The sequence below is a fragment of the Apodemus sylvaticus genome, chromosome 5, assembly GCF_947179515.1.
Source record: "Apodemus sylvaticus chromosome 5, mApoSyl1.1, whole genome shotgun sequence".
Classification (NCBI taxonomy): Eukaryota; Metazoa; Chordata; class Mammalia; order Rodentia; family Muridae; genus Apodemus; species Apodemus sylvaticus.
This window is the reverse complement of record NC_067476.1, coordinates 102,998,651-103,026,477: the sequence shown is the minus strand read 5'-3', so window position 1 is coordinate 103,026,477 and position 27,827 is coordinate 102,998,651. Positions and strand designations below refer to the sequence as shown.

The 27,827-nt window shown below is 41.1% G+C and overlaps 1 protein-coding gene across 4 annotated transcripts in view; it reads right to left on the bottom strand.

The window, feature by feature from the left end:
- Positions 1-27,827, bottom strand: part of Ganc (glucosidase alpha, neutral C) — a 63,580-nt gene that overhangs the window by 28,498 nt on the left and 7,255 nt on the right. For 2 of the 4 annotated variants that reach the window (XM_052183326.1, XM_052183324.1), the window contains exons 3-13: positions 25,488-25,596; positions 17,606-17,733; positions 14,947-15,126; positions 14,429-14,548; positions 13,710-13,755; positions 9,373-9,439; positions 8,275-8,371; positions 6,522-6,702; positions 6,164-6,317; positions 3,350-3,585; positions 1,733-1,859 (exon numbers count right to left, since the gene is read on the bottom strand). In XM_052183326.1, the coding sequence (XP_052039286.1) occupies positions 1,733-1,859; positions 3,350-3,585; positions 6,164-6,317; positions 6,522-6,702; positions 8,275-8,371; positions 9,373-9,439; positions 13,710-13,755; positions 14,429-14,548; positions 14,947-15,126; positions 17,606-17,733; positions 25,488-25,596 (1,445 nt within the window). Of the gene's footprint in view, positions 1-1,732; positions 1,860-3,349; positions 3,586-6,163; positions 6,318-6,521; positions 6,703-8,274; positions 8,372-9,372; positions 9,440-13,709; positions 13,756-14,428; positions 14,549-14,946; positions 15,127-17,605; positions 17,734-22,108; positions 22,190-25,487; positions 25,597-27,827 lie in introns of those variants that run through there. The other 2 variants (XM_052183325.1, XM_052183327.1) reach the window with 2 other exon arrangements.

The window sequence follows — 27,827 nt, the reverse complement described above, 5'->3', positions numbered from 1 at the left end:
GTTTTTGGAATGGGGATAGCATAAGGGCAAGATGTAGCTGCTAGAGTTTCCTGGTATCATGGCAGATCCATCAGGATTCACCACCAGAGGAATCAGATTTAATAGGGCTTACAAAATGAGGTTTTAGTTGTTGCACCCAGAGATTGAGTTACCATTATTTCTGAGCTAAGTTTGTGTGGTGTTTTTCTTCTTGTGGCAATTCGACTGTGTTCCAGGGAGAAAGGCAAAGTGTGAGTCTGAGGTGCTCCACAAAGGCTGTGGGGGATTTGAAGCACGGGGTTGGCATGGTAGCAACCTGCCAGTGGGATAGTGAGCTCGGTGAAGAGATTTTGGAGCTCTGAGCCAGACTCCACAAGATAAAAACAGGTCGGCCATTGCCTACCAGTGCATGGCTGGCCAGGCTATCGGGACAGAGGCACAAGCACAGGAAGGTGCCGGCTTCCTTTTTTTAAAAAATATTTTCCACAACAGCAAGGAACAAGTATAGGGATGGAGCCTGTCCTTCACTAACGCCTGAGAAGGGCCAAGCAAGGATGCCAAATCCCTTGCAGTGACTCTTCAAAGAGAACACAGACTTCTTCAGATGGTTCAAGGGGGAAAAGGAAGGTGCAGGCTTCTTTACAGCACTTGGACTTATGATACAGTGGTGAATTCTTTTGGTCTTTGGAGAATTTCTTTTCCCTTCCTTCTTTCCTTTTTTCCTTCTTTCCTTCTTTCCTTCCTTCCTTCCTTCCTTCCTTCCTTCCTTCCTTCCTTCCTTCCTTCCTTCCTTCTTTCCTTCCTTTCTTTCTTACTTTTATTTTTAGAACATATGCTTTATTTAGGAGGTCATTACTGAAAATATCAGGACAAAAAGCTTCACCTCCAAGATTAGGGCCACTGTGGGCAAGTGGAATTTATTTTTTGAAGATAAGTCTGGATATTGGATACAGAACATGGCTTTCAGGGTTACTCTACACAAGGGAGAAAGAACAGAAACATACAACACTGGCTTCTTGGTGGATCACTGCTGTTAGGGAATGGTAGTTCCCAAGCCCAAGTAGCTTGCTGTGTATCAGGGATAGAAAGTCTATAGCAAGAGAAGGCTGCAGGCAAAGAAGCAAATGATGACATTTGGTTATCAGGTCAATGTGCACCACAGGGATAAAGCCAAAGGGTGACAGAGCAGATGGTAATGTGGCTGCTTCATTTTTAAAAAGGCAGTTGATTATTTCTCCATACATATTAAATGGAAAAGGGAAGGAATAAGTAAATTGATGCTTCTGAAGCACATGGAGGACCCCTCCCTCTTTTTGAAGAAAGCAGTGAGGCTTTAAGCTAACAACTTTTGCGTCTAGAGTTCTACAGGCCTGGAGGCCACTCATGAAAGTCTAAAAGTGAAAACTGTGGGCTAAAAGGACAAAGAAGAATCCCAAGGGAGAGCGGGCTAGACACTGTCCCCTCCTTGCTTTCCTCATTCCTTGTTTCCAATCTCGGAGAAATAACCTGCCACAGAGAAGAGCTTGCTTGCTTGGTTTTCATCTCTCATCTGTCTGATCACTGACTGATAAGTGCACTCACAGCTCACTGGACGAGGTGTTAGGAAAGACATCAAAGAAGGCAATGGAGTGGCTTCCTTAAAGGTGCTACAGATGTGGCTGGAAGAGAAAGAGATGCCCTCAAGGAGTGGGAATGTTGGCCATAGATGTTTCATTAGTTCAGACTGAAGAAGTGGAAATGAGGGATATCATACCAGGCCAGCATACTCCTTCGAAGTCGCCACCCTCTGGACTCTTCACAAAGAAGCCCTGTTCTTTGGCTTGAGCATAGACTGTGTAGTTGGGATCCACCTTGATGTGGGGGTCACTGATAACCACAAGCTGTCAGGACAGATTTTAAGACCATGTCAGTTTTATGAGACTTGTGTTCCTTTAGGTGTTTTATCCATAGTTTGGGAGGTTGAGTTTTACTCAGAAACTACAACTCATTGAAAATTTAGGACATTTGTAAACCCTGTAATATTTCATTCAAAAAATTGTTATTAAATCTGGGTGAATTCTGTTATAATTATCATAATTTATCATTTTATTATTATTTTACATTTATTTCCTTATTTCTCTCTCTATATATATACATGCATGCATGCATATATGTATGTATGTATATATATATATGTATGTATGTATGTAATGTGTGTGTGTGCCTGTCTATCTGTCTGAAGTTGGTTCTCACCTGCCACCAGATGTGTCCTGGGGCTTGAAGTTAGGTTCTCAGACTTGGTGGCAAAGCGTCTTTACCCACTGAGCAATTTCAGCAGCCATACGTGTCTTAAAGACAATATTTGCTAAGCTTTTATCTGTCTCTGGTTCCAGGTGCTATATGGAAGGATTAACTGGGCAAGGTCCTAACACCCTAAGTATTTAGGGCAAAGATGACACTGATGAAAAGAAATCAAGGAGAAGCCTGGGAGGTCACTTAGTCAAGTCAGGTCCTTGCAAGCATGAGGACCTGAGCTTGGGCCCCAGAACCATGTAAAGAAGCCAGGCTTGGTGGCGTGTGTTTGTAATCCCAGCACTGGGGAAATGGAGGCAGGTATATGGTCTTTAGGGTTTTATGGCCAGCCATGTCAGTGAGAGACCATGTCTCACAAGAAAGAAAAAGGAAAGGTAGATAGCATCTAAAAAATGACACAAGACTGTCCTCTGGCTTCTATAGGCATATGCGTGTACCCATACCCCACCCCAACCCCTTGCAAATCACAGAAACTGTGGAAATGACACAATAAAACCAAACCAAAACATCAAAACAGTAACAGCATCTAAACAAGGCTAATGGATGGCTCAGAAGCTAAGGGTGATTGATTACTGCCAACCATGAAGATCTGAGTTTGACCCCTGGAATCCAAGTTCCATTAGGCAGAATGAGAGCATCTTTTCATGTGCTTCTTGGCTATCTTTACTTGAATATCTTCTTTGGTGGACTATCAATCTATTCAAGTCCTGTGTTAGTTCGTTAAGTGTTGGGAGTTTTGTAGTTGCTGAGTTACAGAGCTTGCTAGTATTCTGCCATCCACTCCTGTTGTGTCTCTGTTTTGTATTACAGTTGTACATGCTTGCCTTTCCCCACCCCTTCAAAGACCTCTTCAGCACTACACAGCATCTTGAACAATGAAAGGTCTCAAGAAATGGGGGATGGAGAAACAGCTCTGCTGTTAAGATCACTGGCTGTTCTGGTAAAAACATGGGTTCAATCCTTAGCACCCACATGGTGGCTCACAACAGTCTGTAGCTCTAGTCCCAGGGGATCAGATATCCCTTTCCATCCTTTAAGTTTGGGGATTAAAAAGCTTTAGGCATCGTGCTGACTTCACCTTTCGTCTTTTGCTCCTGAGCAGCTCTTGCATCCTTTTGGGGTTTGCGAACCTCTTTTTGTCCCAGGTGAAGTACTTCTTGTCCTCTGTGTGCTCTATGTCCAGCCATATGACATCATATGGAATGTCATGCTCATCAAACCCTGCATCTACTGCCTTCACATCCTGTTCATCTTCATAGTTCCAGCGACACTGGTGGTACCCCAAGGAAAAAAGAGGGGGCATGGCCTGTGTGCCTAAAAAAGGAAGATGACAATGGAGACCACTAATTGTTTTCAGTCAGTAATCATCTCCCCGATCTCTACAGGCATAGGTACTGAGCTTGACACTATATAGAATATTAATAGAAGAATGTGGCAATTAGGGTGATGGGGCAGGTATATAAATAAATGCTGACCTGAGGTTTAACTGTTATGCTAAAGGTATCAGTCTAGTGCTGTGGCAAGACATACATTCTGCTTCCAGAGTAATGTGAGATCTTTAGATGTTTTCCAAGGCAGGTGAGAAGATTAGGGGCCTTGAATAATAAGTAGGTGTATTCCAGGCAGGGAAACAAGACAGATCTTAGAGTACAGAGACAGGCAAAGAAGTACATGTAGTCTTAGAGGAAATAAATACTGTAGGGATGACAGTGGGAGAGGTTAAGAGAAGCCAAAACTGGAAAGAGCCCTGTATGTCAAGCTCAGAATTCTTCCCATATTTTTTTTTTATACAAGAAAACATATCAAATGGAAAAATCGGGCTGTGGATGCAGCTCAGGTTGTAGAACACTTGCCTAGTATGCACAAAACTCTGGGTTCAAAATTCACAGCACCCTATAAAACTGAAGCTAATGCGTGCCTATAATCCCAGCACTTGGGAGAGGTAGAGGCAGAGGAATCAGAAGTTCAAAGGCATCCTTGTCTACACAGAAAAAGGCCAGTCTGAGATATGAGACCCTGTTTTTTAAAAAGATGAGGCCAGTAAGATGACTCAGTGGGTAAAGGTCCTTGCCACCAAGCCTGATGACCTGAGTTCAGTTCCTGGGTCCCACCTGGTGGAAGGAGAGAACCAATTCATGAAAATTACTACTACAAAGCAGCTTCAAAACAAAAGAGCAAACCAAAGGGAAGTAGATTCAACAAAGATCTGGAGGGCCAGACACAAGGGAAGGGTGGTGTCTGCTGAACCACAAAGAGTGTGAGAGGAGGGCACTCAGGGGAGGAGTGTGTCACTGCTTTAGAAACCTTGAGACCAGCGCATGCTCCTCACGTGCTAGGATACCAGACTCATCCAGGCACATGGGCTTCCAGGCAGAGCCACACGTCTGGTGGCTTAGAACCACTTGTAACGCTAGCTCCAGGGGCTCAGACACCTTCTGGACCCTCCTTGCACTTTATGAATTATGAATTCATACATATATTCCATACATTTATTTTTAGAATAAAAATAAACTAAAGTAAACATCACCAGTATCATTAGAGGTGCAAAAAGTTTAAAGAATCACACACAGTAGAGCAGGACAGCATAAAACTAGACTAGGACTTCAAAGAACAAAGTTGTGGAAAAGTCAGGAAAGCCAAGTTTCATGGGAAAGTCGGAGATAGGAACATTCTCAACATCAGCAACATGTCAACAATGGAAGGCCTGAGAGATAAGAGGAAGACAAATTCTCAGACACAAGGCATTAAGAAAAAGGCAAGAAAAACAAGGATGGTGAACTACGAAAGGGATAGTAGAGGCTGTTTGCCAGGCTGAAGGACACTCAGACGGACATGTCTAGATCTCACCCTCAGGACAGAAATAATACATCAAGTGAACTTGTACAATTTCAGAATATTAGTAATAAGGAAAGTAGTTCAGTGGGAAAAGAGTAATCATGTGCAAAGGAACACAAGTAGTTTTGGAGCAAGAAGTCAGGGGACAAGAGAGAAACGCCTTTGAATTCTGAGGAAATTTAGCTGACCCAATTACCAGCCTAGGGTGAAGGTAGGAGAAAGATGGCTTGTCTCTACAAGGAGTAAAGCATATGTATTTGCATTTATTTAGCCTCTCTCTCTCTCCTCTCTCTCTCTCTCTCTCTCTCTCTGTGTGTGTGTGTGTGTGTGTGTACACATGTATGTATGCATGTGCTTGCATGTGTGTATGCATGTGTGTACATGCACATATGGAGAAAACTGGTAGGAGTTAGTTCTCTATTTCTACCATGTGAGTTCCTGTGATCAAACTCAGGACTTCAGGCTTGCTGGCAAGAGCCTTTACCCACTGGGCCATTTTACTGACCTTAGCTAGCCTTTAGTCTCTTAAAGAACAATTATTTTACTGTTAAAGTCAGTAGTATATTTTAACAGAGAAGAACCATTCAGAAGTTCAGGATGGAATACTTCTTAGCTACAGAGAATTATTCTCAGACACTAAAGCTTCAAACAGGCATATGACAAGGGTTAAGAATTAGAGAGAGGAGAGTCTAGTGCAGTAGTTCTCAACCATCTTGATGCTGTGACATTTTAATACAATTCTCATGTTGTGGTGACTCTCATTCACAAAATCATTTTGTTGCTACCTCATAACTGTAATTGTGCTGCTGATATAAATCTTAATGTAAATATTTGATAAGCAGGATATCTGATATGTGACCTCCCCCAAAAGGGTTGAGACCCATAGGTTGAGAACTCCTCTAGAGTCCTATTTACCTTGTCTGGATGTAATGAGGATGGAAAAAAATGGTTGCCACTTAAAACGCTTAGAGACATTGTGATTTCTATATAATGTAAGACAGATAGTGATTTCAGTGATGATACATAGGACAGCTAACAGAATAAAGACTGTTTGTACCTGTGATATATGAGTACTGCTTGAAGATGTCAGCAGGTGTAGGTCCTGTCAGCAGAAAAACGTCAATGATCCCACTCTCTGACATCCAGTGCATGTCAGTTCTGCACTTGACCTTTTGTTTGGCAGCTGCTGAGCCCATCGGGGTCAGCGTGTACTAAAAAGGGTATAATGAAAAGCGGAGACATTTCCCTGTAACCCATAGCACCTGGATCTAAGTGAATAAGTCTACTTTTAGTAGCTCCTACTGGCATTTTTTGATTACAATGCAAAGCTCTTGGTACAGGAAAATGCTCCTGCAAAGGAAACGGTTTACACTGCAGTGTGGAAGTACAGCATGCAGCCACATTCCAGAGCTCACCTCAACTGCTGGCTCTGTGTTGATCTCCACGAGTGTTTCTGAGGCATTCAGCCAGAAAATGCCTACAGTCCTGCCCTGTTTGTGGGCCAGGAGATAAGGCACTGAACCATAGATGCCCATTTTGTCATGCACTTGGTATCCATAGACGTCCAGATTGTAAAGACGGTATGCATCTCCATCTCTGAAACACAAAGGAGGCTTAACACCAAATACAAGTGGACCATTAATGAATAGGACAGCTTCATCCTCTCTGTTAACAACCTTTTACCTCCTTCCATAAAGTCACATACTTAAGATCCTTGAACTTGGAAGGTAGAGATAGGAGAACTATGAGTGCGAGGCCAGTCTGAGCATGTAACAAGACCCCCATGTAAAACCACTCCCCTCCGAAGATTCTTCTCTTGCCATTTGACTGAAGGCTTCCTGGCCCAACCGGGTGCATGTGATCCTCCTCATTTGTCTCCACTGGTTCCTGGATATCTTAGGCTTAGATCTTGAGCTAGATTTTCTAAATGTCTGCTGTGAATCCTCCAAAATAGCAGGCATACTAAGCCTCCTCCATTGATGCACTGTGTGAAGGCAAAAGAAGAACATCCTAACACGCCTCCAGAGAGCTGAGCTGGGGAAGATCTGGAACAGGACAGAGGCTGGGGCAGTGAGACTAGTCACTCTGCCTACCTATGAATTAAACAGTCTCCAACCCTGACAGCTTTATCAGTCTCTGCTTCTCTTTGGTTTTGGCTTCTCTTTGGCAGATGCCTCTGGGATCCATTTGTCACTAGTGTCAGTCTGATAAGTCTCTCCAAGGGAATCATAGGCAATTGGAGATGCCACATTCTCTGGGTCATTCTCCTCTTTAGAGTAAAAGTCATATATATATATATATATATATATATATATATATATATATATATATATATATATATATATATATAATAATTTAGTGTGTTTAGGTTCCCCTCAACGATCCTACACAGTAAAAGCAAACCTCCATTTTAATTCCAATTATTCATTAATTTTATTTCTGTATTTTTGGGGTTCGTTATTACAGTTCTATAATTAATGTGAATGTGTGTGCATGCATGTGAAAGTCAAAGACAGCTTTGTGGAGCTGGTTCTTTCTTTCCACCTTTATGTCCTGTCCTAGTTTCATTTCTGTTGCTGAGATAGATACTCTCACAAAAGCGATTTATAGGTACAGGGTGCTACAGTCCATTATTGCAGACACTCAGTCAAGAGCAGAGACAGAATAGATAGACAGAACCTTGCTTGCTTGCTCTTACTAAGTTTTCAATTCTCTTATACTGTTCAGGACTCTGAAGAGTACTAGGAAGGTTTCTCAAACTCTGTAAGTAATATTAGGCCACAGACTACTTAATAATTGTGGCAGCTTGAATATGCTTGGCCCATGGGAAGCAGCACTATTGTGTGGTGTGGCCCTGTTGGAAGAAGTGTGTCACTGTGTCAGTGGGCTTTGCTCAAGCCCAACCCAGTTTGGAAGAGAGCTTCATCCTGGCTGCCTGGGAGAGACAGTCTCCTCCTGGCTGCCTTCGGATCAAGATGTGGAAGTCTTAGCTTCTCCAGCACCAAGTCTGCCTGTATGGGGCCTCGCTTCCCACCATGGAGATAATGGACTGAACCTCTGAAACTGTAAGCCAATTAAATGTTGTCCTTTATAGGAATTACCTTGGTGATGGTGTCTCTTCACAGAAATAAAACCCAAACTATGACAAGAATTCTTACTGTCACTTACCTGGTATTTTTAAGTTGATGTGACTCTGCATGTTGAGGGATTCCATAGAGATGTTCAAATCCATGAAGGGAGAAATCCAAACCAACAGAGGAAGGGCCTGCAGAGACCAGGACCATAAGCTAAGTTTTGCTTCTCATAGATCAATCTAAAGGATTCAGTTCATTTAACTAACAAAAGAACTAGCTGGGAATAGAGAGATCTGAACTTGCCCCAACCAAACAAAGCTATATACTGATTTTGACAGTAAGACGGGGATAGGTTTGGGGATAGGTGACTGTATATGTACGTGTATGTGAAAGTGCACACTCAGTAGTTATGCTGCCTGAGCTGTGTGCTGAAGCTCTGTTGCCCTTGATACTGAGCACTTTTATCTTGGCTGGATGAGCTCATGTTTATCTTCTGCCTGGTAACCTTTCTTGTCTGTTGCTTTCTACAAGAACCACCATGTTGAGAGCAGCATGAAGGCCTTGCATCCTTACATCCTTTTTGTATGACTTTCCATGGCTGTGATATGTGATGTGTGAGCCCACACCCTCACATACTGCTAAGCCTGTGAGAGATGTCATAGATGGGCATGCAGTACCTGTGACAACGATGAGGAAGCCTGAAAATGTTAGAGTAGATGAGCTGTATGACGTGGGTCTCATGAAAATAGAGTGTGGAATTACAGTTGTCTGACTTACTCAAAACACCAAGCAGCATGCTGGCCCAGGTCCTGTCCTAAGTTCATTAGCCGCACATGGCACATGGATCTCTTTCATTCCTTCATAAGGTATATATAATTACTTCTCCATTACAGTACATTATTGAAGTATAGGGAATCCAACTAGGAGATTTCTGTTCTCCTTACAGAAGTTACTTGTTTTAGGTGCCAAAGCTCAAGCCATCCATCCATCTATCCATCCATCCATCCATCCATCCATCCATCCATCCATCCATCCATCTATAGCACTGGGGATTGAACTCAGGGCTCCCCCACATTGCCAAGCACTCTATCACAGATCCATATCCCCAGACCTCAAATGATCTTTAGACATAAATATTTAGCTGTTTTGGAATGACCTATTTTAATATTATACCTTAATTTTGTCAATTTACCATTAGCTTTAACATCCACAAATTTTCCAAATTTTTCTTCCCACAGGCCCAGGTCCTCTTGATTTTCCTATTCATATAAAAAGGAGATCAAAACAAGTTTATAAACTGCAACAAATGTGGTTACCATAACAGTATATCCTATTTGTATTATTAAGAAGACTGAGGCACTGGCAAGATGGTTTAGCTGGTAAGGGCCTTTACCTCCCAATAAGGCAAGCTTGACAACTCAAGTTTAATCCCTGGAACCCACATAAAAGTGGAAGGCAGGAAATCCCCCCACAACATTGTCCCCTGGCCTGTACATGCATGTCATGCCCTACACACATGCATCATACACACTCATACTATTAACTACTAACAAAAGAAGTTTAAAAACTGAGAAAATGCAGGATGTGTTAGCACATGCCTTTAATCCCAGTACTTGTGAGGCAGAGGCAGGTAGAGCTCTATAAATTAAAAACTAGCCTAATCTATATAGTAAGTCAGTCTCAGTCTATATACAGAGACTCTGTCCCACATCCAAAAAGAAAAAGAAAGAAGAGGAAAAAAAAAGACAGAGAAAATAGTCCATATTTTTGAAGATTGGCTTATGATGTATATTTAATAAATCAAATATAAGTTTTCTATAAAAGTCAATACCCATGACCTTTTTTACTGTGTACAAATATATAACATACACTGTATCTCTTAACACTTCCAAGTGCACAGCCCAGTGTCACCTCATGCATTTGCTCAGAGGTATGGTGTTACCTATCATCAGCCATCCAACTCCACAAAGCTTTCATCTGCCGAAACTGGACCTCCCTACCAAATACCAGCTCTCCATTTCTCCCACTCTGCACCCCAGGTAAAACCATTCTATTCTCCACTCTAACAATGTGACTTTAATCACGGCATAAAGTGAACTCTTAAAGTATTTGTTCTTTTGTCACTGGTTGTCTCAGGTCTTACTCACTTTGGAGCACACATCAGAACTGTCATATCTACATATTTGCACCTGTGAATATTTGTTCCCCTTCTCAGAAGAACTGAATCAACCACACTTTGGTCTTTGTTCTTCTTGAGCTGGAGCAAATGTGTAGATAAAGTGTAGAGCAGAGACTGAAGGAAAGGCCATCCAGAGACTGTACCACTTGGGAATTCTTCCCATACACAGTCACCAAACCCAGACACTATTGGGGATGCCAAGAAATGCTTGCTGAAAGGAGCCTGATATGGCTGTCTCCTGAGAGGCCCTGCCAGAGCCCTACAAATACAGAGGCAGATACTCACAGCCAACCATTGGACTGAGCATGGGGTCCCCAATGGAGGAGTTAGAGAAAAGACTATAGGAGCTGAAGGGGTTTGCAACCTCATAGGAAGAACAATAATATCAACCAACCAGACCCCCCCAGAGCTCCCAAGGAACTAAGCCATCAACCAAGGGCTCTAGCTGCATATGTAGCAGAGGATTATTGACTTGTCAGGCATCAATGGGAGGAGAGGTCCTTGGTCCTATGAAGGCTCAATAGATGCTCCAATGTAAAGGAATAGAGGGTGGAGAGGTGGGAGTGTGGTGGGTGAAGGAACAACCTCATAGAAGTAGGGGGAGGGAGGACTGGATAAGGGCTATGAGTGGGGGAAAATGGCATAACATTTGAAATGTAAATAAAGAATATGTCCAATTAAAACCCTTTTAAAAAACCAACTGTTGTATCTAAGACCAATACTATTCAAATGCATGTACAGACCACAGTTTGGTTGGGTTGTGTGTTTCTTCCTGCTTATGTTACTGTGGGCAATGCTGTAATGGTCTCACTTTTGGGGATATATAGGAGTAGGACTACTGGGTACAATTCCAAGTTTAAGTTTAAGTCATTTGACATGAACATCTTTATATGGACTAAAATAAGCAGTGTTTTGAAAAAAAAATTCAGCCTTTGCATGTAGAAAAACTAAAGGGAATTGAAAGGAATTTTTTCTTTTCTTTCCTTTCCCTCTCTTCCCCTCTCTTCTCTCTCCTTCCTTCCTTCCTTCCTCCCTTCCTCCCTCCCTTCCTTCCTTCCTTCCTTCCTTCCTTCCTTCCTTCCTTCCTTCCTTCCTTCTTTCTTTCTTTCTTTCTTTCTTTCTTTCTTTCTTTCTTTCTTTCTTTCTTTCTTTCTTTCTTTCTTTCTTTCTTTCTCTCTTTCTCTCTTTCTCTCTTTCTCTCTTTCTCTCTTTCTCTCTTTCTCTCTTTCCTTTGAGACAGGATTTCTCTATGTGGCCTTGGCTGTCCTGAAACTCACTCTGTAGACCTGGGTATCCTCCTACTCATAGAGGTCCACTTGCCTCTGTCTCCTGAGTGCTGGAATTAATGTCATGCGCTACTACCACTACCCTGCAAAAGGGAAAACTTTCATGTAAACATATGAAGTAAAACACTGAGAATCTAATAACTTAGGTCGGTATTATTTTTTTGTATTTATTTATTGTCTTATTTATTTGGAGGGCTACATATGCACAAACGGCACAGTTCACATGGAGAGGCCAAAGGACACCCCACAGGGATTAGCTCTCTCCTTCTACCATGTGGGCTCTGAGGAGTGAACTTGAGTTCTAGTGTTGGCAGTCACCCCTGGTCCATCTTCCTTCCCAGCTCAGGTCAGTTTACAAGCAGACCCTGGTTTTGCTGAGTTTCCCCTCTTCAATCAGATGTCTGTCTGTGCTGGTTTGAGATGTTAGATGAAATGGATGACAGTGATTTCTCAGGTCTTGCCTCTCTCTATTATTACAACTTTCTCAATTTTACCTAAGAATGAGAACAAATAAATTATGTGCGAAAGAAATTTTGCTTGAAAATGAGTTATTTGTCCACTTCTAGTTTGTGTAAAGCTTCCTGTGCTTCTCTGAAGTCATATCTGAATGACCCAGGTAGAGACGATGCTATCCTGGGGCAAGGCATGGGCTTTAGAGTCTGTGGAATCTCTCAAACAGTTGAAGTTTTTTTCTATAGACATGGTTTGTAACATTAATAAGCTTTTCATGACAAGATCTGTGTCTCAAAACTGCTACTCAAGCAACCTAATGAGCTCCCTCCCCAAAGGGGACCTGACGTGCCATCAATCCCATGTGTAACCATGCAGCTGTCCTCTCACATCCATCCATATAGATGAGTCTTAAGAAAAAGACTTAGTCTGTGGGATACCAGAAATACTTTATCATTGCAAAAGGCCACAGCTACTGTCAAGACTCTGTGAGGAGCTATGTGGCTGTGAATGAAGAAAGATTAAAGATTCTAGTTAGGTGAGGTGGTGTATACACATAACTTCAGCACTCAGGAGGCTGAGGCAGGAGGACTGCCGTGAGTTGGATGCCACTGGGCTATATAATGGGTTTCAGAGCAGCCTGTACTACAGAGTCGTGGGGAGACAGTGCAGTGGCAGAGTACTCGCTGCTCAAGTGTGAGGGCTGTGTTCAGTCCTCGGCATCCATGTAAATGTGAGGTAGACAGCGGGTGCACTGGAGGGCACACAGGCGATCCCCAGACAAGCTGCCCACAGACCAGCTGGATCAGTGATATCAGGCAAGAGACTGCCTCAAAACATGAGGTGGACACCTGGTGTCAACTTCTGGCCTGCACATACACACGATGTACACCATATCACACATGTGCACAGACATGTGCATGCCATACCCACATACACAAACACACAAAAAACTTCTAGATTGTCCAGTTTTCTTAACTCAGACAAAATAATCTTTGAAAAGCAGAAGTGAGACCATGTATCTATCTCTGTGCTTAAAACATTCTTTGTTCCTAGGGTTAACTAAAAAATGTAAACATATCTTAAAAGAAGGTACACTCTGTGATAGATAGGGAACTTAGATCTGTTTAATGATGAACTACAAATTCCTTCAGTGATGCTTGCTGCCAGGAGATGGTCTTCAACACATTTTGTTAAGTCAAAGAACATTGCTAGTCTTTTCATAGAACAGCCTGCCTAGCTCTTTAGCATTGAACCCGACTCCTTTCACTGTGTTCCTTCCTCCCCCTAAAAGAAACATATAGATAACAGTATACACACACACACACACACACTCTCTCTCTCATAGACACACATCAACAAAATGTAATAAAACCTAAGTTAGAGAATAATTGGGGAGGTCACCTGATACTTATTCTGGCTTCCACAACTGGCCTGCACACACACTTACAAGGACTAAGATGCTAAGATAAGCGAAAGACAATGACAAGTGACCCCTTTATATACGATAGCACATTTACCAAACATCCTTCTGCAGAAGAAGGGAATAGAACCCACTACTTGCTTACAGACTGGAGTGTTAAAGATCAAAAGGAAATGGCTAAATCTTATTACCTGAGAGGTGACAGCTGGTGTATTTTGCTCATTTCCTTTAGTAGCTCTGTTTTAAACACAGATAATGTCGTTTCACTCAACTGGAAGACTGGCAGTATTTAATGCAGTGAAAAAGATGTTTCATTTCTGAATTTTCATAAATCCTACCCTTTAATTTATTAAATATGACATCATTATAGACCAGGCATGGTGATACATAATTGTAATCTGAAGATTTAGAGGGCTAAGGCACGGCATCAGAAATTCAAGGTCACTGTTGCCTACAAAGTAACTTCAAGGCTTTGTCTCAATAAAAAAAGAAAGGCAGGCAAGTAGGGGCAGTGAGATGGCTCAGTGGGTAAAGGGGCTTGCTGCTAAAACTGCAGCAATCAGAAGAGACAATTGTCCTATTCTCACCAAGGCTTGTTTGAAAACCTCACAGTCTGTACTTGCTTTTTCTATCATCAGAATAAGTGAAGATAAATTTGCATTATTTATTTCCACATGATGATTTTTTTAAGTTGCAACTTATTTTTATTTTTTGAAATGCTAGCTTTGGCAAATCTTACTAATTATCATAAAAGGAATATATGCTCATTGTGGGAAAATTAAAAGGTAATAAAAGGAGGAAAATTTAGATATCAAAAATTCTGATCTACTCTGTCTGTATCTTATAAATATTCTTCCTATCTGTCACTTTCCTGTTGCTGTGGCAAAACCCAATGACCAACGCAACTCACAGCAGGGAACGTCTATTTGCGCTTAGAATTCCAGAGGGGTAAGAGTCCATGATGGTGGGGTGGAGGAGGCAGGCGGCAGAGATGGTGGCTAAACAGAAGCCCAGCAAGCGAGCACTACATCTGGAACCACAAGTGGGAAGCAGAAGGTAAATGGGGGTGGGTGTCTGCCTCTCAAAGCCTGGCTCCAGAGATAGACTTCTTACAGCAGAGTCTTCCACAAGTCTCCCCAAACAGCAGCCCCCACTGGGCACCAAGCATCCAAATGCCTGAACCATGGGAACGTCTTACTTCAACCATCGCATTCTTCAGCTACTTTTTTTTTTTAAATGGAGAAACAGTAAAAATAACACAACAAATATATTAGTACATAAGTTCTTTAGCCACCCTTAAAATCTTTTTTGGGGGGGAAAGGGGAGAAAGTTCAGCCTGTAAGACACCTGCTCTGCAAGCATGAAGATCTGAGTTCAAGGCAGCTTTGTTAAGTTAGGTCTTAAGGGTCAAGTAATGTATACAAATACCTCTGTTTGTGAGGAATCTGTAGGTGCTCAAAGTATAACTGGCCCAGGGAGTTGATGCTGATCACAGCCTCGTTCTTAGACACCAAATCGATCTTGAATGGGTTTGCTGAGATATGACATTTCAGTTCTCCTTTTGTATCTGTCAGTATCAGGCTGCCTGTGTCCCCTGAGCAGACCAGCCTGCAAAATAAAACAGGAAGAGAAAGATCTAGTGCTACAGGTCTACATGATTCTATGTGATTTAGAGTGCTGAGTGTCCTATGACAGAACTGGTAAGGCCTACAGTAAGGAGCCATCATGGACCGTGAAGAAAGAGCTTGGACAGACCTATATATTATATACCATACACTTCATAACTACAGGTGGCAACATTATTCAACCCTTCTAGGTTGAATTTTTTAGCTACAAAGTACAAATAAAATTAGAAGCTAATAGAGTTTTTGGGGAAAAATTAAGTGAGATCATGTGTGCAAAGCAACTGGTACAGGTTAGACACACAAATAAATGGCCATCATCATCCTTTCTGTCTATAATGTCTAGTAACACTTGAGCACACAGAATCTGAATAGTCTTATTTATTTTTAATTTTAAATTTGCATCTTAAAATGTTATTTTGTGTGTCATATGTGTGTATGTGTAGGGGTCTGTATGTGGCACAGACTTAGAGGCAGCAATTGCTCTGATGAGTCAGCTCACTGACACTGTGAAAATCCTATACTTTAAGCATCGAGTCTTCTCATGAGCTTGGCTATAAAAGACTTTCTGGACTAGTTAGGATCTAACAAAAGGTTTAGAGGCATAAAAAACATGGAAATCCCTTTGCAAAGTCTATCTCAGTGGATGTGTATTCAGTGTGCTCAGGCAAGGCAGAGTCAACATTATCAGAAGTAGGAAGGTGACAGAGAAGTGGCTTAGTGGTTAAGAGTGAGTGCTGCGACTGCAGAAGACTCACATCTGCCTGCAACTCCAGCTCCAGGGGATCTGACACCATTTTCTGCCCTCTTCAGACAACCACAGAATGTAGTGTGAGTGCACATGAGAAAAAAATATTCACAGAAGTAGCAGGGAGAGGAAGGCTCAGGCTCATTGGAGTTTGGAAGTTTAGAGTGTTAGAATTATCTAAATCTTCTCACATACAGGCATTTATAACTTTTTGCAGCTAATGCCCCAAATCACAGATCTGAGGGAACTATGAACTCAGTTTATGATCTAATTCAGCAACCTGCAGTATCAAACTCCAAGTCTGTATTTGTAGACACAGGGATACGAAACAGTCATAAAGACTAATTAGTTTTCTAACAATATTTTGAGTTCAGAATTTCAAACCCTGAGACTGTTGTTTTCTGTCATTAACTGCTTCAGCGAGGCTGCTGGCAGCCAGGCCACCTCTGAGTTTTGAATTCTGAGTGACAGTCACATTGTGCTATGTCTCCACCACTTGGCTTTCTTGGTAAGCCTCTTATTTCAGTTGATGACCAAGAGTAACTTAAACAGGAGCACAGAATACCAGGGTTCATTCTTAGTTTCTGGGTTATCATAACAAATGACCACAGGCCAGATTGTTTAAATAGCAGTTTATTTTCTCACAGTTCTGGAAATCTGAGCTATTAGCTGGTTGGCTTCTTGTAAGACCTGCAGATGGTTGCTTGTCATTTTAAGTGACCCTGTGGATATGCTGTCACAGTTTCCTCATAGGGACAGCAGTCATGCTTTATTAAGGCCCATTAACATGTTGTCATTTTAATTTAATTCTCACTTTGATACATCTCTACTAATATATAAGTATTCTGGCTACAAAGGAGTCTGGGAAAGGGCAAAAGGCTGATTTCGGCATTTCAGTTATTTTTGTGGCTGAAGGTCCCCTAGAAAGTAGTTGAGGCTGAAGCAGCACTAACAGCGATATTTACTGCACAATATGTATATAATCTTTACTATTTATTGACCATATGTTTTTTATGGTCAATAAAATAACCTACATAAAGTCATGGTAGGGATATGGAGAAAATCAAAGCATCTGTCTTAACCTTCTATTCTTTCAGGGACAAAACAACAGAAATCACCAGGCAGTGCAGCTGGTGTTTTACCTGAATGTCTGGGGAGAGCTCATGGAAATCTTACAAGTACTTAAAAGTGCTTTAGTCCTGAGGGTTTTTGTTGTTGTTGTTGTTTTTACCTAAACACTGATAATTAATTTATTTCTGGCTCTACATAAAATTAAGTGTTAGGCTTTTGAGATGATCCTAAATTAAAAGTGAGTCTGTCTGACTGTGTAAATTACTGTGAGAGCTAGGGTATTAGGTCTCTTGAGTCACGGTACTAATCCAAGGTATTAAATAGCTTTTCTTCTACTTAGTCCACACTCTGCTGAATAAACTACTGTTGTTGTGAGAGACAGAGCAGGCCCCAAGTTCTGTTTCTCCTCATTTGGAGGTATAAAATAGTTTTGGAATGGGAGTTAAAGAAAGCAGAATTGATAATATAGAAAATGTATAAACTTATCCCCCAAATGATTGAGGTCTGTACTATATAGGCCACTACTAACCCAGTGACTGATTATAACGTTGAACAGACAAAATAGGGGTGCATAAGTAATCCATCCAAGGTAGGATGAAAAGAACATGCCAAGGCTGTGCATAACAGACCCTGCTTAGTGGCTCACCTGACAGTTCCGAGCTTGCTGTTGACGACATCGGGAACTTCATACCTTGGTTTCAGTGGAGTTTCTTCATTGATCTTAAGTCTGAAAATGTCCTTCTCTATACCATAAACTTCAGCCACGAGAGGAATCTGGGAGTAGAGATGTGAGATCAGCTTCAACAGGTTACCTCAGTGAGAACCTATTCTAACAATCAATGATTATTATAGGCTAAGAAAATTGGTGAGTGTGGACAATAAAATGAACACATCCTAAATATGTGCCTGTTATTTTTTGGTTAAATCTATAGAACAAGAAATTTCTTCTGTGTGTCTGTGGCTACGTAAACATATGGTTGTCCAAACCAGGATCTTTAGAGTGAATGGGGCCTTTACTAATAATCAAAACAAATAATTGCATAAACTGCAATCAGACTTGAAAAGATTGAGACATATAACCAGGTACAGGTGTGCTAATAATTATAGTGTGAAATTCAGTGTAACCAGGCTTCAACTGAATGAAAGATGAAATAAACAGGCCCTGGGAAAAGAACTGAGATTGATGATCCTTGTCCATCTTAAGAGTGAATGAAGTGAGGCTTACTGAACTACCAACAGGCCCTTTACAGCCAGGAATAATAATAGGCTTCTAGGTAACTTTTTCAAGGGGCTGGGAAATTTAGGTAAAAATGTCCTACAGGAGGAATGGAAACAGTGTAGAAGTGTAATGAGAGTAAACTTGAAAAAATAAAACTTGGGCAGTAGTGGTGCATGCCTGTAATCCCAGCACTCTGGGAGGCAGAGGCAGATGGATCTCTGAGTTCGAGGCCAGCCTGGTCTACAGAGAGTTCCAGGACAGTCAGGGCTACACAGAGAAACCCTGTCTCGAAAAAAACAAATCCCAAAAAGCAAAAACAAAAACAAAAAGAAACAAAAAAACAAAAATAAAAAAACCTTGAAACAACATGAACCCTACAAGAACAGAAATGCCTGGGTTTGACTCACAAATTGAAGCACCTAGATCAGAGGATAACTTTAAGATGGGTTTTTAACCAGTGTACCATATTACACTGCTCTGTTGCAAGGTTATCGTGAAGCACACTGCTGAGTGCTGGGTACACATGGGCACCTACATGGTTATTACGTCTGCTATGACATAGGCTCAATGGGAAACTGTGTGATGTAGTATAAATGACGGACCGTGCATGTGGGACTACAGACAGTAGTCAGGGCTCAGTTTTAGTAACACTGACCTGAAGAGCAAGCAGCTAGTGCTGTGGCTGTAGGTATAGTCATAGTTGCTCCTAGACAAGCTGTTATAGAACCGACTGTAAGTACTGCTTATGTGCCTACTTTTTCACATATTTGAGTTGTCTTGAGTATGCCATCAGAATCCCATCATTTGAAAATGCCCAAATACAAACAGAGCTGAAACTCAGACTATCTATTCTCTCCCAAGCTAGACATGTATTTTCATCGTTCTTTTAAATTCAACTAACATTCACTTTACATTTAATGTTGTGATCACTGAAGATGAAACCAACACACAATTTATATAACGCTGAGATAAAAGTACAAGTACAGAGTTGGTGTCAAAACAGGGAAGGGAGTACCAATGTGTGCCAGGCAAAGGCTCTGGAAGGCTCTCTCGGGGAGGAGGGACCTAAGCAGGGCCTCCAGGAATTGGTGGGAGAATAAGATTTTATTGCTGTGATAAGCACTATCACTTGGAGCAACTAGGGGAAAGAGTTTATTTTGCATTGTATCTTACAGCCTACCATGAAGGAGGTCAGAGAAGGAACTTGAGGGAGGAGCAGATGCAGATGCCATGGAGGAGCACTGCTTACTGGAGTGTTCTTCATGGCTTGCTCAGTGTGATGGTTTGTACATGCTTGACTCAGGGAGTGGCACTATTAGGAGGTGTGGCCTCCTTGGTAGGTGTGGGTGTGGGCTCAAGACCCTCATCCTAGCTGCCTGGAAGTCAGTCTTCCATTAGCAGCTTTCAGATGAAGATGTAGAACCCGTAGCTTTGCCTGCATCATGCCTGCCTGGATGCTACCCTGCTCCTACCTTGATGATAAAAGATAATAGACTGAACTTCTGGACCTGTAAGCCAGCCCCAATTAATTGCTGTCTTTTAGAAGACTTGCCTTGGTCATGGTGTCTGTTCATAGCAGTAAAACCCTAACTAAGACACTTTAACTAAGACTACCTTTTTTATACAGTTCAAAACCACCTGGCCAGGGATAGTATCACCCACAAGTAGCTGAGTTCTCCTACATCAATCATTAATCAAGAAAATGCCTCACAACACAGGCTAATCTGATGGATCCAGTCTTTCAGCTGAAGCTTTTTCTCTCCAGATGACCCTGGGATCCTATTCTTCTTTATGTTTTCTTCCTATGAGTTAAATATTGTCAAATAATGTTAAGAATGTAAACAGAACAAAATAAAACAGAAAAATGTAAACAGTGGGCCTTTATTGTAGCACCCTCTTATGGGTTTGTTTTTTTCTTTAAATAAGCTAAGTGAGTTGCTGGGTGGCCCAATTTTGAACCTTTGGTTGACAACTGTTTAATTTTTCCTTGTACCAACAGCTGAAACATTTCTTCCTTTGACAGCTGTTACCATGGCACATCAGCTGTCCTGAACAACTCATGAAAGGCTTAGTGAGAACTATATCCCAGCTGCAGAGAACACCACAACCAAGATGCTGCTGACCCCACATACGTCTGCTTCTAGAGGCCTTGCTCCAGTGTGGAACCCTTCATTTGAGCTTTGACAAACCCTGATGGCCACCAGATGGGCTTGCCTACAGCTTCTCTGGAGGGCTGCTATAGATCTTATAATAGCAGTCCTCAATTAGGTCAGGAGGAGGAGTATCTCCCTTAGTAACACAGCAAAAACCTCTGGGCTGTGCTTAAACAACACCTTCCATGCGTAGGAATGGAAACTGCTTTTAATGGAATTACAACCTAAGCCCAAACACGCTAGACTCCTTCTCTAGATGTAAATTAAGCTGTTTTCCAGTTTATTTGTTTGCATGTTACAATGTGTTTTTTATTTTCCTGTTTCTTAGATAGTTTCATGTAGCCCAGGCTGGTTTCAGACTTGCTATGTAGCTAAAGATAAACTTGAACTCCTTCTTCCTTGTTCCTTCACCTTCTAAGTACCAGGAATGTGGGCGTGTGTTGCTCTTTTTACATTAGTCTGAGAGGCTTCTCTCAGACCCACCCCCACACTCTGTGTTGCAACTTTAGGCTCTAGTAAAGCAGTTTCCATAATATTATGTTTATTTTGTGGCCCTTCTTAGAAGTAGAACAAGTTTAGCTGGTTGCATAAAAAGCTCAATTCATATTTGTAATCCCAACACTTAAGAGACAGGTGAACCATAAGTTCTTCTCAGGTTACACAGTAAATGTGAAGCCAGGCTGGTTTCTACAAAGACTGTCTGAAAAGCTAAGATCAGTGGTAGTGTATACCAATAATCCAAGAACTTGGCACATAGAGGTATGAGGATCAAGAAATTCGACATCATCCATAACTGCTTAACTAGTTCAAGGGCAGCCTGGAATTAGGATGTTATTCCCAAAAACAAACCAAAACCAAACTAAAAGAAAACCTAGGGCTTCAAGCTCCAGTATCAGCAGTGACAACAGAGTTGTGGCTGAAAAGTTCCAAAGTCATCAGGAGCCTTTAGAGTACTGATACTCAAAGCTCAGAGCTGCAACACTGGGGGGGGGGGGGTTCTGAGGCTCTAAAGAAGCTGTAAGACTTGTGATAGCCAAAGCTGGAGGTGTAAAGCCCAGAGTGGGGTGAGAGCCACTGCGCACTGAAGTCTCCAGTGCCTGAAGCTCTGAACCGTAACTGTAAAGGCAAGGCAAGGGTCCTAGAGTGACTAGCAGAAGAGTCTGTAAGAGGTAGGGTTGCATAGATGAGAGGCTGTGGGGACCTGAAGACAAGAGTTGAGGACTGAGGTCCATAGAAGGGTTAGAGAGAACAGCCAAGAGTTAGTCAAAGGTCCTGATGCTCAACTCAGGAGGTATAACTCTCACTAATTAGTGTTAGAACTAAAAAACCAGTGATAGTATGTCTCTGCTTTGTGTACAAGCTTTGAAGGCTTGGAACCATAGCTTTAGTTCTCAAAGCTGAGAGCCATAAACCACTGAATTTGGAAACCTAACTTACAAATCTCTGGCATGCAGGTCTATCAAGGCTAAGGCAGCTGCCCCTTTGCCTGTTCAGAAAGAATGATAAGAACCCCCAGTCAGCTGTTTGTGATAACCAAGCATGGATTCTCTAAGGAGAAGAATGGTGACCTTGTGCTAATTTTTAGCCCATTTCCAGGGGCAATTAGCCCACCCAGGTATGGCTCTGTTTGACAATTTCCCAGTTAACTGCTTGTTGGCTACTCAGAATGAACAGTGCTTGCGAAAGTGTGTAGTGGTGTCCCGTCTGTTGAGGAACAGGAGGTGGCTAGTTGGGAAAGTCTCATTTTAATTTCACTTAGATGAAGAAACAAGGAGTAACTTCATGTAGATGCTTAGAGATATACTTGGATCCTCAAAGAAGCTGCTACAGGTGTCTTTGGTGAAACCATGCTAACAGGCTGCAAAAGAAGGCAAAATGCTTATAAACGTTTATCCAAATCAGAAGAAAACACCAAAATTAGCGATAAAAAGTGCTTTAAAGACAAAGGGTTAGTCCTGCTGGCCTTGCTAGAGCACAGAAGGCAACATACGTTTCCCTGAATTGATGCCAAAAGACTAGATCTCTGCTTCTCATCACAGGGCACATTCATTCAAGGCCGAAAGTTGGTAACAGTAGCAGGAAAACTAAACCTGAACAGCATTTAAAGGGGGACATTTACCTTTAAATGTTTTCTTCTAACAGCTTCCTTATTGAACACTTATCAGTATATTTACAAACATATACTACTTTTTTAAAAAACTCTATGTGATGTTAGGCTTCTAAGAGCTCATGAGGGGAGTTCTCAAGATGGAACTACTTTCATTATAAGAAAAGACCAGAATTTGTTTTGCCTGTGTCATTCAATCACGTGGAGATACAAGCTGGCCATCGGAGGCCAGGAAGCCGGATGTGCTAGCGCCTTGGATATTAAGGAACAAATCTGTCGTTTAAGTCAATTAGTCTATGGTATTTTGTTATGCAGCCAAAGTAAACTAAAAAAATACTGATAAAGCCCGATTCTGTTTCTTAATTGCTTATTAGGAGTGGATCTGGGGGAAGGAATTGTATTTCAAGTATGATAAGTAGTCAAACTCAGAAGTTAATCATTTAAGGCTATACAAGTGTGGGGGCAGGCAGCTGGGCAGGCAGGAACCAGGAGTTCTGGTTTGTTAGAATCTGCCTCTTCAGTGCAATTTGAGAACTGCAGCTGTGAGCTGAATCTGATACGCTTAGATTTTGAACTGTTTCTCTGAATCTGAAAGGTTCAGAGAAAAAAAGCTATTAGGGATGCATATGCAGGTTGTTTAAAATCTCTGGACCACACTGGTACCTGATGTGCAATGTTCTCAATATTGTTGTCTTAGCCTAGAAATAACCTTTGGCCCCGTTCCTATGCCGTGAGATGGCCATGGGTACAGACAACTCCTCAGATTACTGCCTGCACCTCCACTGCCCATTAAAGCAACAGAGGACAATGGAATCCCAAGTCCCTATTACTAATCTCAACTCATATCACTAGGACATTAAAATGGAGTCAGGTAGAATTTCAAGGTGACTTTTTACAATATATATTTGCCTGAAAGTAAACAGATTTCTACACAGCTTTGATATTTTCAAGTACCTGAGTGTGGAGCAGGTTTTAAGTGTTTACAAAGTTCCCAGTCTTGGGGCTTTGTGGCTGGCAGTGCAGACACTTGGTTCTTTCTTGATGGACTTCCTGCTTCCCTTGAACTCCATCCTCTGGCGCTTCTGCACCTTAAACTCTTCTTTTTGGAGGACATCCAGTTCTGTTGGGCTTTTTACTCGAGTCCCAGTTCCCAATTAATGACTCAGAGGCTTATTTTTCTGAATAAATGCCTAGGCCATAAGCTAGGTCTGTACCCCGACCAGCTTATGACTTATATTAACCTATACAGTGTTCTATGTCTGCCTCTCAGTGTTCAGAATCCAAAGAGAAAAAATGATCTACTGTGACATAAGGAGGCACGAGCAGGAGTCTGGCACTCACAGCATCGGTGTCAAGCTGTGTCGAGAATTTAATTTTGGTTTATCACCGATATTTAAAATAATTCTGCCTCATTTTTTTTTGCTGCAATGTTTTTTATAATAGTAGATTATTCAAGAAGTTCTATATACTAAGCCTCCCCAAGGAAGGATAAAGATTTTATTTCCAGATTATGGTCACTATAACTTGTTTTAGACACAATGAAGAAAGGAAGGAACATGAGAAAATTATCAGAAAACAGCAACAACAAACAAGACAGGAAAGTTCCTGACATCTATTAGTAAGCTCAACAATTCCTGGGAAGCCTTTTGTGGGCTCTCTAATTATTGGGAGTCAAGTCTGCTAAACACTAATAGTTTCTAAATTAAGGTCTTATAGAACCTTCTGCCAATGTTGTATGATAAGCTTTATTTTGTTTTCTGATGAGTTTCCACATTAAGGTATTACAAGACAGGAGCTGCAGCAGTCACAAGGAAATTTCACATAACTTTCTGTTGAAAGTTGATGTCTGAGAACTAGAAATGGTGAGATGGTGGGGTCAGTCTGTAAGCTGTTAGTGGACCCAGACCAGTCTTAATGGACTAGGTTTCTGTTTCAAGAATTACCAGTTAATTCATACTGGCTTGAGAGGTTCTGGAAACTCAGGATGCTTTTAGAAGGTGGTGGAGTACTAAAGTAAGGGTCAGAGCGAGGCATCAGGTAACCTGAGCTTTCTAGTTCAGCTCAAAATACTTGTATAACTGACCCATTTTTGTGACACATTGTAGTGTGGTAAACTGAAAGGTAAGTGAGAGTTCCTAAGATATCCTATGGAGGGACTGGAGAGATGGCTCAGTGGTTAAGAGCACTAACGCTTGCTCTTCCAAAGGTCCTGAGTTCAAATCCCAGCAACCACATGGTGGATCACAACCATTTGTACAGCTACTATGTACTCATATACATAAAATAAATAAATCTTTAAAACAAAAACCAAACAAAAATAAACATAGATATCCTATGGGAATTCTTTTAGTTTGTAGTAACCATTGTGACGTATTAGTGAAACAGCTCAGACACAGAAGACTCATGTCTTGGGTTTCCCACTACATAATACTCTTACCTGTTTCCTAGCCTAAATTTGGACATTTGCTGAATCTGCCCCTTGTTTAGGCTTCATGAGAAACTGTATTCTATATTAACATTCTGGAGTGTGTATGGATTTTTGATAGGCTCTGTCAAAGACAGAAAAAATATGCCTATGTGACACTGGGCAAATGCCTTTCTAGATTTTATTTTCCTTACTTAATAATTGGGGATGCTACACTGTATGTCTTAGGTGCTTTATAAAAACAAGTTAAGAGGAAATAACACATGTAAAACATATAGGAAAACATGTGGCACACAGGCAAACTCTGGATATCTGCATCACTGTAAAAGTAGGACCAGGTGAGCACAGTGGCAGATGCACGAGGATCAGGAGTCAAGGGAAGCCTCAGTTAAATAGCAAGTTAGAAGTCAGGTCAATCACATGCAACCCCGCCTCAAAAATTAACAAATAAGTGAATGTAGGATCGGTATATATATATATATATATATATATATATATATATATAAAAGATCATAGTCCTTCTCTAGCAAAGTTCTACTGAGGCATAGCATAAATTTGCTGTCATAGAAACATATATAATTCAATCCCAATAAACAAAAAAAGCAAATTATTCTTCCATCTCACCTTAGTTGTTTCACCGATGATTTGGAACCTGGTGCTGTCCTGTTCTGTGTCGACTGAGCCTAGCAAAGCCCGGTAGGTGGTATTCTTGGCGAGCTGCTGTTTCTGCCGCCTACAGATAAATGGAATATTGTGCTGGTGAGTTTTATCAGCGTGGCACAAAGTAGAGACATTTGAAAAGAGAGAACCTTAGATGATCCCTTCATCAGAGCAGTCTGTAGGACAGTCTGTGGGGGCTTTTTCTTAACTTATTGACGTGGGAGGGACCAGTCCACTGTGGGTGATGCTGCAGGTGGTGTAAGAAAGGTAACTGATCAAACCAGTGACAGAAAGCAAACTAAGACAAGTATATAGATGTATGAGAACTGCTTGTGACTATCTGCATCTAATAGAGTGTATCATGTGAATACCAGGAAATTCACTATCACAGAAAGTGACTGGCAATATACAGTATTAGTACTCCTAAAAAGTACCAAGAATATGATATTACTAGAGTTCTAATAAAAATTATTGCTAAAATAATACTAATTTCAACATTATACTATTCAAGAATGGCATCCTGTCTTCTTTACTGAGAAAGTGGGGCAACTTTCTTTCGTGTGTGTGTGTGTGTGTGTGTGTGTGTGTGTGTGTGTGTGTCAGAGAGAGAGAGAGAGAGAGAGAGAGAGAGAGAGAGCCTCAAGTATTATTCCTTAAGGACTGCTCATCTTTTTATTTTTAAGTCAGTGTCTCTTACTAATCTAGAGCTAGCCAAATATGCTATGCTGACTGTCCAGCAAGACCTAGAGATCTCCTTGTCTTTGCCTCCCCAGTGCTGGAGATTGCAAATACCCATGACTGGTACAATAGTTTAACAATAGGTTCTAGGGATAAAACTCATGCCTTCTTACAAGTACTTTACCACCTAAGCCATTTCCCCAGCACAAGTTTAAAAAATATCTTTTATGAACTTAAATTCCCTCCTCCTTTTCAGGAAATGAACCTTTAGTAGTAATTCAATAGAGTCTAGTAATTGAAATTTGGTATAGGCTATTAATTTAACAAGGTGAATAAGCATTCACCTTATAGTCCCCCCCCCCCATAACTGTTCTGAGTTGTTTTTTTTTTAAGATTTATTTATTTATTGTTATATGTAAGTACACTGTAGCTGTCTTCAGACACACCAGAAGAGGGCATCTGATTTCATTACGGATGGTTGTGAGCCACCATGTGGTTGCTGGGATTTGAACTCAGGACCTTTGGAAGAGCAGTTAGTGTTCTTACCCGCTGAGTCATCTCTCCAGCCCCCTGTTCTGAGTTAAAAATGACGTTTTTTCTTTATCTAGAACATACAGTGACTGAAACAGAAACTTAAAAATATGTGAAACAATTTTTGCTGGGTGTGGTGGTATAGCACCTTTAATTCCAGCACTCAGAAGATTGAAGCAGGCAGAAAGTTGTTACCTATATAATGAGACATTGTCTCAAATAATAAACAAAACAAAAAGTAAAACAAAAACCTCAAATCAATCAATTAATTAATCAAACAAACAAAAAATTAATTTTGATGATTTTTTTGATTTCACTTTCAGAATCACCTAAAAGTAGATATAAATCAGGCTCTTGAACCAATTAAACCATGGATTTCTCCCAAGTAGACTATTTAAAAGTGATTCTAATGACAAAATAAAATTTACACAATATCTTTCCACAAACCCAGCCCTACAAAGGATAATAGATGGAAACTGCCAATACAAGGAGGGAAACTACATCTTAGAAAGAGCAAGAAAGTAATCTTCTTTCAACAAACCCAAAAGAAGATAGCCACACAAACATAAAAAAACAAAAAACAAAAAAACAAAACATCAGTCGGGTGGTGGTGGCACACGCCTGTAACCCCAGCACTTGGGAGGCAGAGGCAGGCAGATTTCTGAGTTGGAGACCAGCCTGGTCTACAGAGTGAGTTCCAGGACAGCCAGGGCTAAACAGAGAAACCCTGTCTCGAAAAAACCAAATCTTAAAAAAAAAAAAAAAAAAAAAAAAAAAAAAAAAAAAAAACCCAAAATAAATAAAATAAAAAATAACAGAAGCATCAATTACTATTCCTTAATATTTCCTAACATCAATGGACTCAATTTCCCAATAAAAAGACATAGACTAACAGACTGGATACATAAACAGGACCCAGCATTTTGCTGCATACTGGAAACATACCTCAGTGTTAAAGATAGACACTACTTCAGAGTAAAGGACTGGAGAACAATTTTCTAAGCAAATGGTCCCAAGAAAGAAGCAGGAGTAGTCATTCTAATATCGAATAAAATCAACTTTCAACTAAAAGTTATCAAAAAGGACAAGGAAGGA